At 46.0% G+C, this 13623-nt stretch overlaps 5 protein-coding genes across 5 annotated transcripts; 3 read left to right on the top strand and 2 right to left on the bottom strand.

Annotated features, from left to right (window-relative positions):
• Positions 1–264: 264 nt before the first annotated feature.
• JR316_0011630 (uncharacterized protein) lies at positions 265–3994 on the top strand (the record flags this gene model as incomplete). The annotated part of the gene is made up of 14 exons (XM_047897276.1): positions 265–443; positions 740–908; positions 963–1332; positions 1398–1502; positions 1586–1837; positions 1907–2184; positions 2240–2323; positions 2388–2441; positions 2502–2702; positions 2756–2836; positions 2889–2975; positions 3040–3141; positions 3216–3681; positions 3777–3994. The coding sequence occupies 14 exons, from the start codon at positions 265–267 to the stop codon at positions 3992–3994; spliced, it is 2646 nt and encodes an 881-aa protein (XP_047743685.1).
• A 166-nt stretch (positions 3995–4160) lies between these two features.
• JR316_0011629 (putative RNA-binding protein C4F6.14) lies at positions 4161–7572 on the bottom strand (the record flags this gene model as incomplete). The annotated part of the gene is made up of 9 exons (XM_047897275.1): positions 4161–4197; positions 4271–4494; positions 4548–5329; positions 5389–5590; positions 5660–5819; positions 5873–6857; positions 6905–7148; positions 7200–7446; positions 7508–7572. The coding sequence occupies 9 exons, from the start codon at positions 7570–7572 to the stop codon at positions 4161–4163; spliced, it is 2946 nt and encodes a 981-aa protein (XP_047743684.1).
• A 779-nt stretch (positions 7573–8351) lies between these two features.
• JR316_0011628 (uncharacterized protein) lies at positions 8352–9155 on the top strand (the record flags this gene model as incomplete). The annotated part of the gene is made up of 3 exons (XM_047897274.1): positions 8352–8492; positions 8550–8678; positions 8739–9155. The coding sequence occupies 3 exons, from the start codon at positions 8352–8354 to the stop codon at positions 9153–9155; spliced, it is 687 nt and encodes a 228-aa protein (XP_047743683.1).
• A 635-nt stretch (positions 9156–9790) lies between these two features.
• On the bottom strand, positions 9791–10657 carry JR316_0011627 (uncharacterized protein; the record flags this gene model as incomplete). The annotated part of the gene is made up of 3 exons (XM_047897273.1): positions 9791–9967; positions 10030–10228; positions 10587–10657. The coding sequence occupies 3 exons, from the start codon at positions 10655–10657 to the stop codon at positions 9791–9793; spliced, it is 447 nt and encodes a 148-aa protein (XP_047743682.1).
• A 1154-nt stretch (positions 10658–11811) lies between these two features.
• JR316_0011626 (uncharacterized protein) lies at positions 11812–13476 on the top strand (the record flags this gene model as incomplete). The annotated part of the gene is made up of 4 exons (XM_047897272.1): positions 11812–12106; positions 12169–12989; positions 13049–13303; positions 13381–13476. The coding sequence occupies 4 exons, from the start codon at positions 11812–11814 to the stop codon at positions 13474–13476; spliced, it is 1467 nt and encodes a 488-aa protein (XP_047743681.1).
• Positions 13477–13623: the final 147 nt, after the last annotated feature.

Here is a 13623-nt window from a genome sequence, read left to right as displayed (position 1 = left end):
GAAGAACGTTTACTTAAACAGTTTGAAATGCTGTAGATGTTATTCTTCCCTACTTGTTCAACAAGAAACAGTTCTGTTATATTTTACAAAGATAACATAATAGATTAAATCGTGAGAAGTGAAACATTTATCTTATCCTGCCTAAAAATAGTTACAATAGCAACCATAAAAAAAACACCGACTTGACCCTCGACTGCGTACCGAACTCCTACTTCTTAGTGGCAAAAATCGTCTCCTATTTTAGAGAGTCATAGATGACCCTAAATGGCTCTTTCAGCAGGAGGCGACTTTGAAATAAAGCTGCAGATTCGATACTTCGGTCTAAAGGCTACGCAGTATTTCTCCAAATTCACACCGGAATCAGACGCCACATTTCGAGGAGACTTGACATCGCTCAAGCTACCCCATCCAAAGAGAGAGAATACGACGTTTGTGTCGCACGGGTGTGTTCAGTGCGTATGGCCCGCCGTTCAAAAAGATGGGGTGCGTGCCTAGTACTCTGTCGCGTTTTGACGAGATGAACTCATAGGGGCATCATAGACTCTTCATAAGCACATCGCGCTGAAGAGCAAACCCTCGGAAGAACTTCTACAGTCACTATCGATGTATTTCTCTTTACCCAGTGTCACTAGTCCACGGCGTCTAATACATACATCAATGCAGTTCGAATCTTAATGTCAAATACATGTGCGCTTCCCGGTTTACCCGAATGCAATTGACAACTTATACATTTGAGCAGATATCCACAGAAAAGAAAACTACCAGAAGAGTACACTCAATCCTACCCCTCAAAGTCAACTTCTTCGCAACCTGTAAATCACTCTTCAAATGGCTTGCCATTCCCCTTCAAGAAACACAACACGACATGGGAAAGACCTCACAAATTGTTCAAAATCGATCCCGCTGATGTGAGACCAGGTTGCAAACATTCCAAAGCATCTTTTCATATTACAATATTGTAGGATCCTTCGAGGTCTCCTGAACCCGAGCAACCTTTCCCGACCTTCAAGAACTTGCCACCCTTGCCACCCCGAAAGGCTCCTGAAAAAATCCATGTACCTATACCATCCAATTCCAAGGGGCCTCGCACATCTGACACGTCCCATACAACAACCCAAAATGCAGAGAACAAGAAAGGGGAGGAAGACATTAATGTACGCTCACAGTCAAGTTCTCAAAGCCTCAGGCCCACCACCAATGGAAACAAACCGACAACTTCAAGTTCAATTAATAGCAAGAAGAAACCTTCGACTATCGGGAAACACATTACTTCATCCTTCCGCAATAGTTTTGGATTGCAAAACACGCCGAACATCAACCAAAGCCAAATAAGTTCGTCTTTTTCGATTCCTAGTATCATAGTTGGATCTCAGGGTATTCATTAGAGCTTTCCTTAGGTACCGCGAAACCCACCCTACCCATATCTAAACCATTTGATTTCAATTTCAAGCCTTCTACTCAGGTTGGACAAGTCTCTTCTATATTCCCTGGCACCGAAACAGGTTTGTGCTTTCCACTCCTAGTATAGAACGAGACTGGCCACCTTTGCCGTTTTCCAGAATGTTCATTCAAATTTCTTCTTTAGATACAACGAAGGTCACCCCCAAAGTACCTAGCGCATCAACTGGTCAAACTGTTCAAACTGGTACATCGTTCCGTACCAACATGTCGGGGGGCCATCCAACCTCTTTTAGTGAAAAGAACAACGGCAGACGTAATGAAGGAACTTCTTCCGGCGCTTTTGGCGGGAAGAACGCATCTATAAGCCAAAATCAAGCTTCCCCATCCTTCGCCGATATTTTTGGATCACAAAAACCTCCTGATGGGACTCAAAAAGGTTCGTGGGCTATTTCCATCGTTTAGCACTCCCAGACACCCTCTGGTCTTGAGAATGCTTCTTGGCCAGCTGTCACCATGTTCACCTATACCTACTCTTCAGACTCCTCACAAACTACCTCTTATGATCCTGGAACTTCCAACTTCAAGGCACCGCGAAACGTTGCTACGTCTTCACAATCGCAAACCGGTATTGCAGACTTGAATCCATCTTCGTCAGGCATTGCAGCTGTCCAAACCGTTTTTACCAATCCATTCGATACCACACGATCTCCTGTAACCACTTACGATGTCAAAATGGATGTGGATAGTGTTCATAATGCGAGTAAAGCTCCTCCAGTAGCTCCTGTCAGTTATCTTTCTCATCTACGTACACGTGGCATTGATAATCTGGCACATGCAGAAAGCGTATTACAGTCAGATTAATACAGAGGCATCATCATCGTGGTACAAACCACAGTCTAGGAGTCGTCTACCCACAGAACCCGTAAGTACTTTGCGATCATTTTATCATTATAAGTACTGGACTAAACATTTTTTCTAATAAGAAGATATTACAAGGCCGTTACACCAAACCTGACAAAACTCCGGAAAGTCCTCCAGTGGTTCGTTTTTTCTATGTCTCTTCTCCGAGTATAACATTTATTCCTTCTCCTTGCGTGCAGAAACAAGAATGCACTGAGGATACCACTGTTCTTCACACTTTCCATGCTCCCAATTTGTCAGTCACATCTACAGATGGCAATACACAGACCAGGATTCGTCCCTCGCGCTTTCAACCAGCTGAAAGCTCCACCAATGAGAAAGATGCGCAACAGGATAAGAACAAGGGCTCCAATCTTGTTAAAGAATTCCTCAGCTCTCTTGTTTGTACATGTCGCGCATCCCTCCATTCCCCCAACTCATGACTTTGATATAGAAATCGAAGGAAAGCGAGCGAGCGCGCGCGCAGCAAGCGTCTGATAATTCATCGACAGAGCAAACGCTTCTTAAAGTTGAGGTTTGCACATGGCAACTCACAAAATTAGTCTATAAAATAATTTGATATCCAGGCGCCAGAGCCACAAATCCCTTCGTCGTCGTCATCCCAACTCGTGCACCAAACTCAACCCCCTTCACCGGTAGCTCTGGACCAATATGTACGACCCGCCACTTCTCATTTGACTCTCCACTCATTTTTAACTGACATACCAATTATGGCAGGAGAGAGGGTCCATGCAACAGCAACAGCAACAATGGGGTTGGTACGACAGCTCCGAAGTGCCACCCTTCCGTGGGCCGGCGCCGCAAGTTGACACAACGACGGTAAGGTCCTCTCCTAGCTAAACTATATGCCACTCAGTTGATGCAACTATTTAATATGGTTGAATAAAAATTAGGGTTTTGTACTTCCTACTCCGCCTCCCTCTGCCATTGATCCTGTATCTACTGCTCTTGCAGCGTTCAATACTTTGAAGTGGGCCTCTTGGTATCATAACCCCGAACAGCAGCAGCAGCACCAACAGCCACCAGTAGAACCATTTATTACCTCTGATTTCCCAATTCCCTCGGAATCCACTGGGCCTCTCGCGCCTTCCTTGTCTTCCTCGTCCTCCCTATTTCAATCCGCCTCCTCATTGTCATCGTCATCAACAACCTCACCCAAGACGCACAAGAGAAAGAGGCCTTCAACGCACACCAAAGATGAGCTACTGGCTATTCAGACCCTCTTAAGAGAGTCATCCGACATCAAACGTGAGATTGCCGCGAAGATGGCGCGCGAAGCGGTGGTCATCGCTGAACTCAAGTCACTCAACTCAAGTGTTGTACCTCGGCCTATCATGCTCGGCCATCAGACAGAAGAAGGTACGTCGCCTCTGTAGTGGTATATAATGGATACACTGGCTGATACTTTTTTTCATTCCTTCCGTCAACTTTATGGCTGCTTTTTTTTCCACAAGCAGAAATGGAGGCAGAAATTTTTAGACTTCGCAATGAACTCAAGCGGGAGAAACGACTACGGGAAGAAGCAGAGAACGCCATAAAGGACATTCGTCGAGAATGCAAGGAACCATTTGTCGTCCCTAGCTTGCTAGATGCGTTTGTACAGGTGTCCAAGTTGACTACTCGCGGCCTTCGGCCGCCAGACGCACCCCAAATCGACGCTAAGGCCAAATAGATGAGCATGAGCATGCTTGCGTACCAATTTTAAGTCTCGTTCGACATCGCTACACATTTTTCTCTTTTGTACTAACTATTCATATCCATCACACATGTATTTATACATATCACATTATTAGCAATTATTTTCATGTCTAGATGAAGCATACAATGTCGGTTCAGTTTCACTGAAAGGTTTCTGTGTCTTGTTGTTTAGATTCACTGAAGATAAGAGATTGAGCAAAATAGAGGATATGTAAAGGAAAGGTACATTAAAGTCGACTACCAGAATTACTTTCCCCCTTTCTTTCCTCCTGCCTTACGTTCCTTGCGTTTTCTACCGATTATAGAACCCAATGGGTTGCTGGGTATTGACTTGGTTTCCTTTTCTGGCTCAGGTTTGGTCTTTTCATTTCCAGTGCGACGCTTTTTAGGAGATCGCTCATCAGATTTTTGGGTATGCCTTTCCTCTGGCTCTGATTTACGTTTTTTGTCCGTCGATGGACCTTTAATCGCAGCCTGATATGGAGTCATTAATCCCAAAGATATTGAGGTTTGTTGATAGTACTTACATCTGGATTTTTCTGAGTGCTCTGCATTGCCGCCCTGCGCTGCAATACTTGAATGTTCTCAATTGAGAATTCCACAATAAGTGTTCCTTTGCCTTTCTTGCCCCCAGGATGCTGCTCCGCCCTATCAATTTCTTCTTTCAACCTCTTGATCCGAGCATCATCCCTCGCGTCTGCATCCTTTGCCCTCTCCGCTTTGAGCATGTTCTCTAACTCGTCCTTCCACCACGCATCGAATAGATCGTTGACGTTCGTGTTATTGTTTGCCCATCGAAGGAAACGTAGGGCGTCGGAGTGCCGATGCATCTCAACGAAACCGTACCCTTTGCTCCGGCCCTTGCCGGTGATTGGGTCTATGCGTTCGGCCTGACGTACAATCTTAATCTGTTTTACGCCCGTATCGCGGCCAGTGAATTTGCCTTTCTTCTTTTTCTTTTTCTTGTCCTGGTTCTCATCCTCCGACTCAGATTCGTCATTGAGTTTGATGGGCAATTTTGGTTCTGCGGGTTTTTCAGTTAGCGGGTCGGCGAGCTCGTCGGCGCTGAGAGGTGCGCGTGTCCCCTGTTTGACTTCGGCGTTGAATGCCTTGATTGAGTGTGTTACGAGGCGCTTGACCATACGCTCGGTAACAAATATGGGAATTTGGCGGACACTGAGACGGGTCTTGGAAATGAACAAGGAGGGGTTGCTCTTGAGAAGGGCACGACGAGCGTTAAAAGAACTTGTGCGTCGCTCAATCTCGGCCGGAGTCAGGTTCTCAGACGCAGGTGTGTTGGGCATAATAACTAGTAAAGCAAGTAAGGGGTCAGCAATCAGAAAGCAATAGAAATCGATGTCGCTGTACCTCCTTCGCGAATGAGGTACATGTTTCTTTTATCTGCTTTTTCGCGGGCTCTTTCATTGGTCTCCTTCAATTTACCAGCGACGTCTCTTGTAACTGCTCTGACAACATCAAGAGTTCGTCCATGAAGCACCAAACTCTGGGCTAAGCTGGATGAAGGATCGGGGGTGAGAATTGAAGGTAAGGAGAATGGATTTTTCTTCGGCTGGAAAAAGGAAAGTGCAAATAAGAGAAAATTCGAAAAACGGATGAAAACCATTATACTTGCCGCAACAGCTTGACCGGTCGTTTCTGAACGCAACAGTTCACTTTGTTGTACTGCTCTGTCTGCATCTTCGATGTTCCAGAAGCAGGCGAATCCAGTACCTCTTGAACGACCCGTTTCGTGATCCATGGTGATACGTGCATAACGAAGAGGGCCAAATGAACGGAATCTATTAAAAAAATGTTAGTTGTTGGACGCGAGATAATGACACGGAGGTCGTACAGTGTTCTCAGTTCATCTTCTGTAGCGTTGAAAGGAATATTGCGGATGAAAAGTGTCGTTCCAGCTTCTGGAGCCGGTAGCTGAGGTTTGACGGGTTCCTCCTCATCACTCTCGTCGCGGGATACGTCCGACTCGCTATCATCACTATCACTTTCGCTTCCATCGTGCACTCCTAGACCACCATCGCTCTCCTCGTCGCTCTCGGCGCTACTACCGCTGTCACTTGAACCCGAACCTGATGCACTTCTCATTTCAATATCCTCATCCATCTTAGCTTTCTCTTCCTTCCACTTTTCTTTACTCAATGCCCAATCCACCGCAATAACACGTTCCGTAGCACGTTTGTCATCCGCCTTAGGTTTGTCCATGTCTTCATCTTCGTTCTCGCCCTCATTCTCAGCTTTCACTTCCTTGCCGGCCGCCCTCGCTGCTGCCTTCTTTTCTAGCCGCAGAAGCTTTTTCTTTTTCTGTTTCTCCGATACAAGAGCCTCCGCGGTCCCTGCACGCATAACCATACCGTTACAACCCTCCATCGCCCTCTCCGCATCTTTTTTACTCAACATCCACACAAATGCGAATCCTTTCGTCCTGGGCTTCTTAGCAGCCGCATACGCCGCAGCCGTGCTACTTTCTGGCACGTCCGGTTCGCGATCCTTGTCTTTCTTGTTACCCTTATCATCCAGAGGTATATGTATTGAATAAATGGGTCCGTATGGTAGAAAAATGGCTCGCAGATCCTGCTCGGTAGCGTTGAAAGGAATATTGCGCACGATAAGACGACTCGCATGGCTCGGCGCTGCTACAGCTTTGCCTTTTCCAGAGGTTGGCAGAGACTCGCTGCCTTTGGCAACCGTGGTAGTAGGTTTGGAAAGGGTGTCGAGCCGTTTTTTAAGGGTTACGGAAAGAAGGCAGCCTTTGTAGACATGTGCGTGTAATTTGTTGACGGCTTCGTAGGCCTGGCTAGAAGATGTGTATAGGACATGGGCTAAGTCATGTTAGTTAGTTGATGGTTTTTGAAAAGGTGGGACGAACCTGTTGTAGGATCTTCGTTTCCCTCTTCATCTTTTATTGGCCAATCGACCTTTTCTGCTCCTTCGTATTTCCTGATTTTTTTCCATAGCACCTTGGAATCCAGACCAGGAGGTAGTCCAGATATTACGATAGTACGTGTTGCAAAGGGGTCATGGGGAAGCCTAGGTTGTTGGTGTGCAGGTCGGGGCTTGGGTTCCTTCTTGACGACTTCTTTTCTTTCCCCCTTCTCTCCCTTTTCTTTAGGCTACGGAGAAATGAACATGACATTTGAACATGATTTGCACAATGCACGCACCTTTGAGTCTGCCCACTGTACACGCAACTTTCTTCCTACAAGACTGATGCCCTCCTTGGTTATGTTTTCAAAAGCAGCCTGCGCATCTTCCTTCAGTGCGAATGAAACGTATCCGACACCCTTCGACACTCCAGTTCCGTGCTCTGTGACAACAAATGCGGATCTGACAGGTGCGATGTCAGAGAACAAGGTCTGCAAATCGACTGATGTCGCATTATATGGCAAATTCGAGACAAATAGGGTCGAGCTAATTTTTGAATCGATTTATTAACGCAGGTATGGCAGAAATTTTGACTGAAAGTTCTCACCCATGAGGTACGGTATTCGTTGACCCCTCCTCGACCTCCTTTTTGTCGACGGTGTCGGCGGACATTGTTTGGGGATGGCTCACCCTGGATAACCGTTGTGCTTGACTTTTTTCGACCCTTCCGAATTTGGGCACTTAACAAACAACTGTAAACTCAAGGCCATTGACGCGAATTGCGCGCCGGGCCGCCGGCGTGATCACTCCCTCTGACTCCGAGGAACGGGTCAGGGTTGTCATTTAGCGCGTCCATGGCTGTCGCTGGCTGTCGACCCGAAACCCCGGAGTGCACCAGAGTGCACCCATAACCGCACCAGTCACAAGTTTTCAGATCCAGGATGACAAAAATCACTGGAAATCGAACAAATCCCCAGAGGAACAGATCGGGCATCGAACCTGTCTGTTGAACCTCGAGTACTAGGAACGGGTGTGTATGTTCGTCGTATTGTGCACAAGTAAGTATCTAATAGCTTGCATGGATAATAATCCCTTTAGACTGCACACTTCTCTGCAAATTCAGCAATGTGATGTTTTTGAAAGGGCCGGATATAATAGTAATAATCAAAGGCTAGGCGCCATCCTCCAGGGCAACCACATTTCATTCCCGCCTTAAGACGGTCGAGGCTCGCTATGACCGCATCTTTAATATTGGAAAAGCGCACCAACTGTGTGTCGCTCCTCGCAGGAAAATTTTTCCGCCACCCATCAAATTACTCCATCTGCGAAGTTCTTGTCCGACGACCGCGACTGGGGCCTGCGATGTAGAAAAGAACCTGAGATCCCTCTCGAAATTCTTCCTTTCTTCTTCGTCCCTTCGTTGTTTCTGTATAATCCTTGTACTTGGTCGCATGCCCTGCGGGTTGCTAGAGGTTTTGAAAAAATGTTTTGGCCTACAACGACCCCCGTATTTTCCGAAGCAGTCAAGGTTCCAAACTGATGATGATCAGATCGATGATGTCCCGACCTTCAAGTGCTACACAGCCAATACGGTACGCTACCATATTTTCTTCCATCCGTGGCATTGGGGCTTACTCATATTGTACTAGCACAAGATGATGATGCAAGAGATTTGCAGGGATTGCCCGGCGATTGGCTTGAACACAATACATGAGCGGACCTCAGTCCCTGTAGTCTCAATTGCTCAACTGAACCTCAGTCAGAAGGAGTCATTCTCTGTAAGAATTTCATTTGTGGTAATCACTTAATCTTTTTGCTTTAACTATCTACTTCAACAGGACTCACACTCGCAAAACGACTACGCATCCAGACCTCTTTCCATCGACGTCCATCTCAAAGCCGAATATGAATTTCTCAGCGCAATATACAAAGCCCAGATGTATAAAAACGCGTGCATTGGCGCCGAAGCAACCGCACGACAGCATTTTGAACAACACCAGGAGTTGCAGTATCTGAATCAAATGCTACACTCTAGATCCAACGCGGCGAAGAAGAACCTTCTTCGACTGCAGCTGCGAGCACAGGAGGCGGGGTTTACTCAACTTGCGTGTTCGTGTGTTGGCAACCCAAGGCAGACATGTGGGGAAGAGGGGTGCTCTGTGGATATCGGCGATCAGTTAAAGTCAGAACGTCTAGATGTTACTCCCGCTACGCACAATGGTCGTGGGATTCATTCTCGGAGTCGTTCAATTTGAAGGGGTGCAACTTGAATAGCCCCGCCCTCCCGCCTTTGGTTTGCTTCCATCGGCATGCTTCTGTATTTATATCTTCTATGTATCGAAAGATTATTAGTGTAGCATGTTCTTCAATGATGTGTATTCTAAACGATATTAACTTGAACTTGCACTTGTGCCTTGTTATACAAAATCTTCATTTTTATCGCTATGACAGTTTAGTCAGAGGCTTAAGAAATTTAGTGATTTAGCTTCAACCGTCAAGATAATAAGCACAATTTTGGGATTTGCCGAAGCATTTGAAGTCAACAAATAACATGAAAAGACCAAAAGACCAAAAGAAAAAGAAAAAAAACGGGATAAAAACACAATGTTAGATTCCAAAAGGGGCTATATCCTGAATCAATCGAACCATGGGCGCCTGTAGATGCTCGACTGCATATATTAATGAATTGTGCGGCCATTCGATATTCCACTTCCCAATAATCTTAACTATTATCTTTGTTAAGCAAAGAAAGATGTAGCAAAGCGACAACCGTATATTTCTAAATTTATTTTTGGTTACAGTGCAATGTAGTGAATATTTTCCGAAGTTCAGCACGTCCCGAGGCCGATGCATTCGCTTTAAGCACCCTTAGCCATACAAATACCCTGAATTAGAGGCAGTGCCAGTTGGTGTGAACACCGCAAGCATCCGCCTCAGAGAGCGACCCGCAGTTCGCCCAGAAAGTGTTGGAAGGACCCTGGGTGACCCAGAGAGGACCTCCGCAACCATTGACTGTGAAGGTCCTTCCGTTCAGGTTGAACGAGTGACCGCAAAAGTTGGTACCGGCCTAATTGTTCATCATGGATAGTGAGTAGGGCAGAATGATGCCGGAAGTTTAAGCAAACGTACGGCTGCGATGACAACGTTGTTGCACTTGCTTTGGCCGTCAACCCAGGCGACGACATTGTTGAACGTGGAGCCAATGTTGATGCCGAAGTCAGCAGCGTTTGTGGCCTCCTCAGCAGGAGCAGGGCTAGCAGCGACGAGCTGGGCACCTGCGACAAAGGCAGCGGCGATGGCGGCGAAAGTGAACTGCATTGTTGAGTAGCTGGTGAACGTATATAAAATAAAATAAGTACAGGAAGCGGATAACCAAGACATTGAGTAACTGACCTTGTTACTTAGAGAGGTAGTTAGCGAGCTGATGGATTAAGTGAAATATGGAGCTTCTTATATATGTTTTTTGTGCCTCTACCTAGAGGCGGTTAATTTCTTCCCTTTCAAGTTCACATTAGATAATTGGTGGTAACCCGGAGTTCGGAATCTAAAAATAGGCTTTATCAAGCGCCCAGCGATCGAGTCAAGATCGAGTATACGAAAAGAAGACACGGAACAAATCTATCCTATTGACATAAGCGATGCCTTACATGATGGGATTCGAGAGAATATACTTTCATGACACCAACGTAACACTCGCTGCCATCCGGTACTTCCCAATGTTCCCATCCGCACTGTCGCTCATTGGCAAAACCCGCATGGAACCGATTTCACCGCATCGAAGATGTTTATCCCTATAGCACTTGTGTTCATCGCATTGAATTTCATTTGAACAACAAGCCTACGGCGATATGGCTGTTGCGAAAGACTATGTAACACTAGTAAAATTAATAGGAATGGGCTAGAAGTAATCCTTTCATTGTTTTACGTTTTCAATTAGTATATTCTCTCACAAATGTGAGTCATGGCTCAGCCTCCAAGTGCGTATACATCAATATCATGATCGTGTATGGGCGTTTGAAATTCACAAAAAATCCAACCTGCTAAACTGGCGAGTTTTTTGACTTTGTGATTTATGGGTAGCATAGTACGCGCAGGTGCGAGGCGAAGTTTAGGAGAACTTAGCCTTTACTCGCCGTCCGAATCGAATTAGAATGATAATGCGTGTTCGAAACTGCGTGTTCTTGCCGTACACTAGTCCCTTTGATTAAAAGGTTCAACGCGTTGGGATTCAGTTCCCACAAACAGTCTCAACGAACGTAATAATTATAGTGACGCTGAAAGCAAAATTATGATTCGTTGACAGCTACTTTCATATCGATAGGCCTAAAATGAAAATTTACACATACACGGAGAATGAAATTTCAATTGGCGGAGCTTGGATGTGAGTCCGGCAATATGCCAAGATATTCGGCGGGCATATATATAGAACACAACACGTAAAAGTTTAGGGGAAAATATAATTTTTTCAGAGTCGATTATAGGGTGACGCTATGGTGTTAGGTTTTGTGTCATTCAGATTGCACTCCAAAAACATTTTTAAGGCCATTTCTTTCTCGACTTTGGCAATATGTCAACACATCGTTGAAGATCGTGCCACTGTTCAAAACAGCTCAAAATAGAAACATAGCCGAAATGACTCGCTTACAACAGGTTTAAAGTCCGCCTGTATGTGTATATTTTCATTTTAGGCCTATTGATATGAAAGTAGCTGGAATATGAGTGACAGTCTAGTCGGGAAGTCTAGGCCCTTGCCGACAGAGGCCGACAGGGTCTCTCACTTTTGGAAATCTCGGGCCGACGGGATTGCTTCGCCCCAACCTTTGCTCTGTTCCATCGTCCCCACTCTCCAACGATACTTGGGAATAATCATCATACATCCTCAAACTGAAAAATCCCAAAGTTTCGTTAAACATGGGAAAAAACTCGAAGAAACGAAAGAATGGCCCCGAGAAAACTTTGCCTCAGACAGTGAAAAAACTGAAGCAAAACGAGTTAGACGTCTGCAAAGCTGAGACAGCAGCAGTGAACCTAGTACAGACCGGAGGGATGATTGGAGGGCTTATTTACGAAGATGAGTTGGAGACCACGACAGACACGCTGCTGATGCTTGCAAACAACCCATCCTTGATTGGTTTGAAGGCACTGAAACCTTTCAAAACCGCGGTGCACGACTACTGGCGGGTCGCGAACGAAGCAACACAAACAGGTGCTTGAGTTTTCCACCTTGAAAATTGTGCGTCCCTACATTGCCGTTTACCTGCTGCATAGGGAACTCGTTGACCTCGCGCATCTCAAAAGCACTGATCGACCAGCGCCACATCGATGCGCTCGTGCTTCTGGCAGAGATGGCAATTCGAGAACAGGTGCCTAAGCTAGGTGCGCTCCAGCGATGGGTGAGGGAGTGTGACGCTGTCCTGTCTCCCAAGATGTCGAAGCAAGAGGAAAACAGAGTGTGGCAAGTTTTGGACGCCATTCTGCGGACGACACAGCCAGAGATGATCGCACAATCAAGCACTTCAGATGGGGGAAAGATAGAACCTGGAAGTCGGTTGCGCTGGTACACGCCCTTCACAATAGAGTCAGATCCGCCTGCAAGAACCGTAGATATTGATTCGGATGCCATTGCGAGCGCTGCTACGAAAGTTCTGGTGCCTTTGCAAATCACGCCAGGGCCTGACCGCAGACCTCCAAACAAACATCCTGCGATTATCTACTTCTCTCCTGATAATACATTCCCTCTCCTTCCATCCTCTGAACGAAGTCGTCAACCAACGCGACACGAGCTTCCAGGAGTCCCTGGTGCATTCATTATTAACGACGCATTGGAGATCCAGGAATGTGAGGCTCTGGTAAAAGCTGCAGAATCAGTGGGACTCATACCTGATGAACCTATTGCTGGATCAGCCACTCAGCTATCATCGGTGCTTGCCCACAATCTCATTTGGCTGGCTGATACCTCTTTCATCACTACCCTCTATCAACGTCTTGTTCATTTACTTCCTCAGACGGTCCACGGAGGTGCAGTGAAAGGTATTAACTCACGATTCAGGTTGTACAGGTATCGCCCTGGTGCACTGTACAGGCCACATGTAAGCGTTTGTATTTTTAAGCAACCATATTTCAAAGTTTGAATCCCATTCTATCACAGATTGACGGTGCATGGCCATCATCCGCTCTAAACTCCACCACTAACCCGCCGACATATGTATACGACTCTGACCCAACAGTATACTCCAGGCTGACCTTCCTTATCTACCTTAATGATGACTTCGATGGCGGCTGCACAACGTTCTTTCTCCCTTCCTCCACGCAGGGCATCCTTGAAGCCAGACCCGTAAAACCACGTACCGGTACTGTTTGCGTCTTTCCCCACGGCGCTGCCAAAGGAAGCCTGTTGCATGAGGTACGTGTGTACTCTTTTTATGCTACTAAACTATGAGAATACCCGGCTCATATATCTGAAATTTAACGAATTTATAGGGAAGCGGCGTTATATCAGGTGCAAAATACGTTATTCGCACTGAAGTGCTATATGAGGTCGATGCGAGCGAGAGAATTGACGCTACGAAAGATTAAATGACCTGGCTTGAAGCCTTGTATAAAATTAGACCAAACTTGGTCTAAAATCTGTATATTTCACACATTTATCGCAATCCTCATGTTTACAACATTTCTCATGCTGTTAGCCTAGTGGTTCTTCGTGCATCCAGGTATCCAGCTCAC

Source organism: Psilocybe cubensis, chromosome 11 (genome assembly GCF_017499595.1).
Source record: "Psilocybe cubensis strain MGC-MH-2018 chromosome 11, whole genome shotgun sequence".
NCBI classification, from domain to species: Eukaryota; Fungi; Basidiomycota; class Agaricomycetes; order Agaricales; family Agrocybaceae; genus Psilocybe; species Psilocybe cubensis.
The sequence above is the reverse complement of the archived record's forward strand: the minus strand, read 5'-3'. Positions and strand labels throughout refer to the sequence as shown.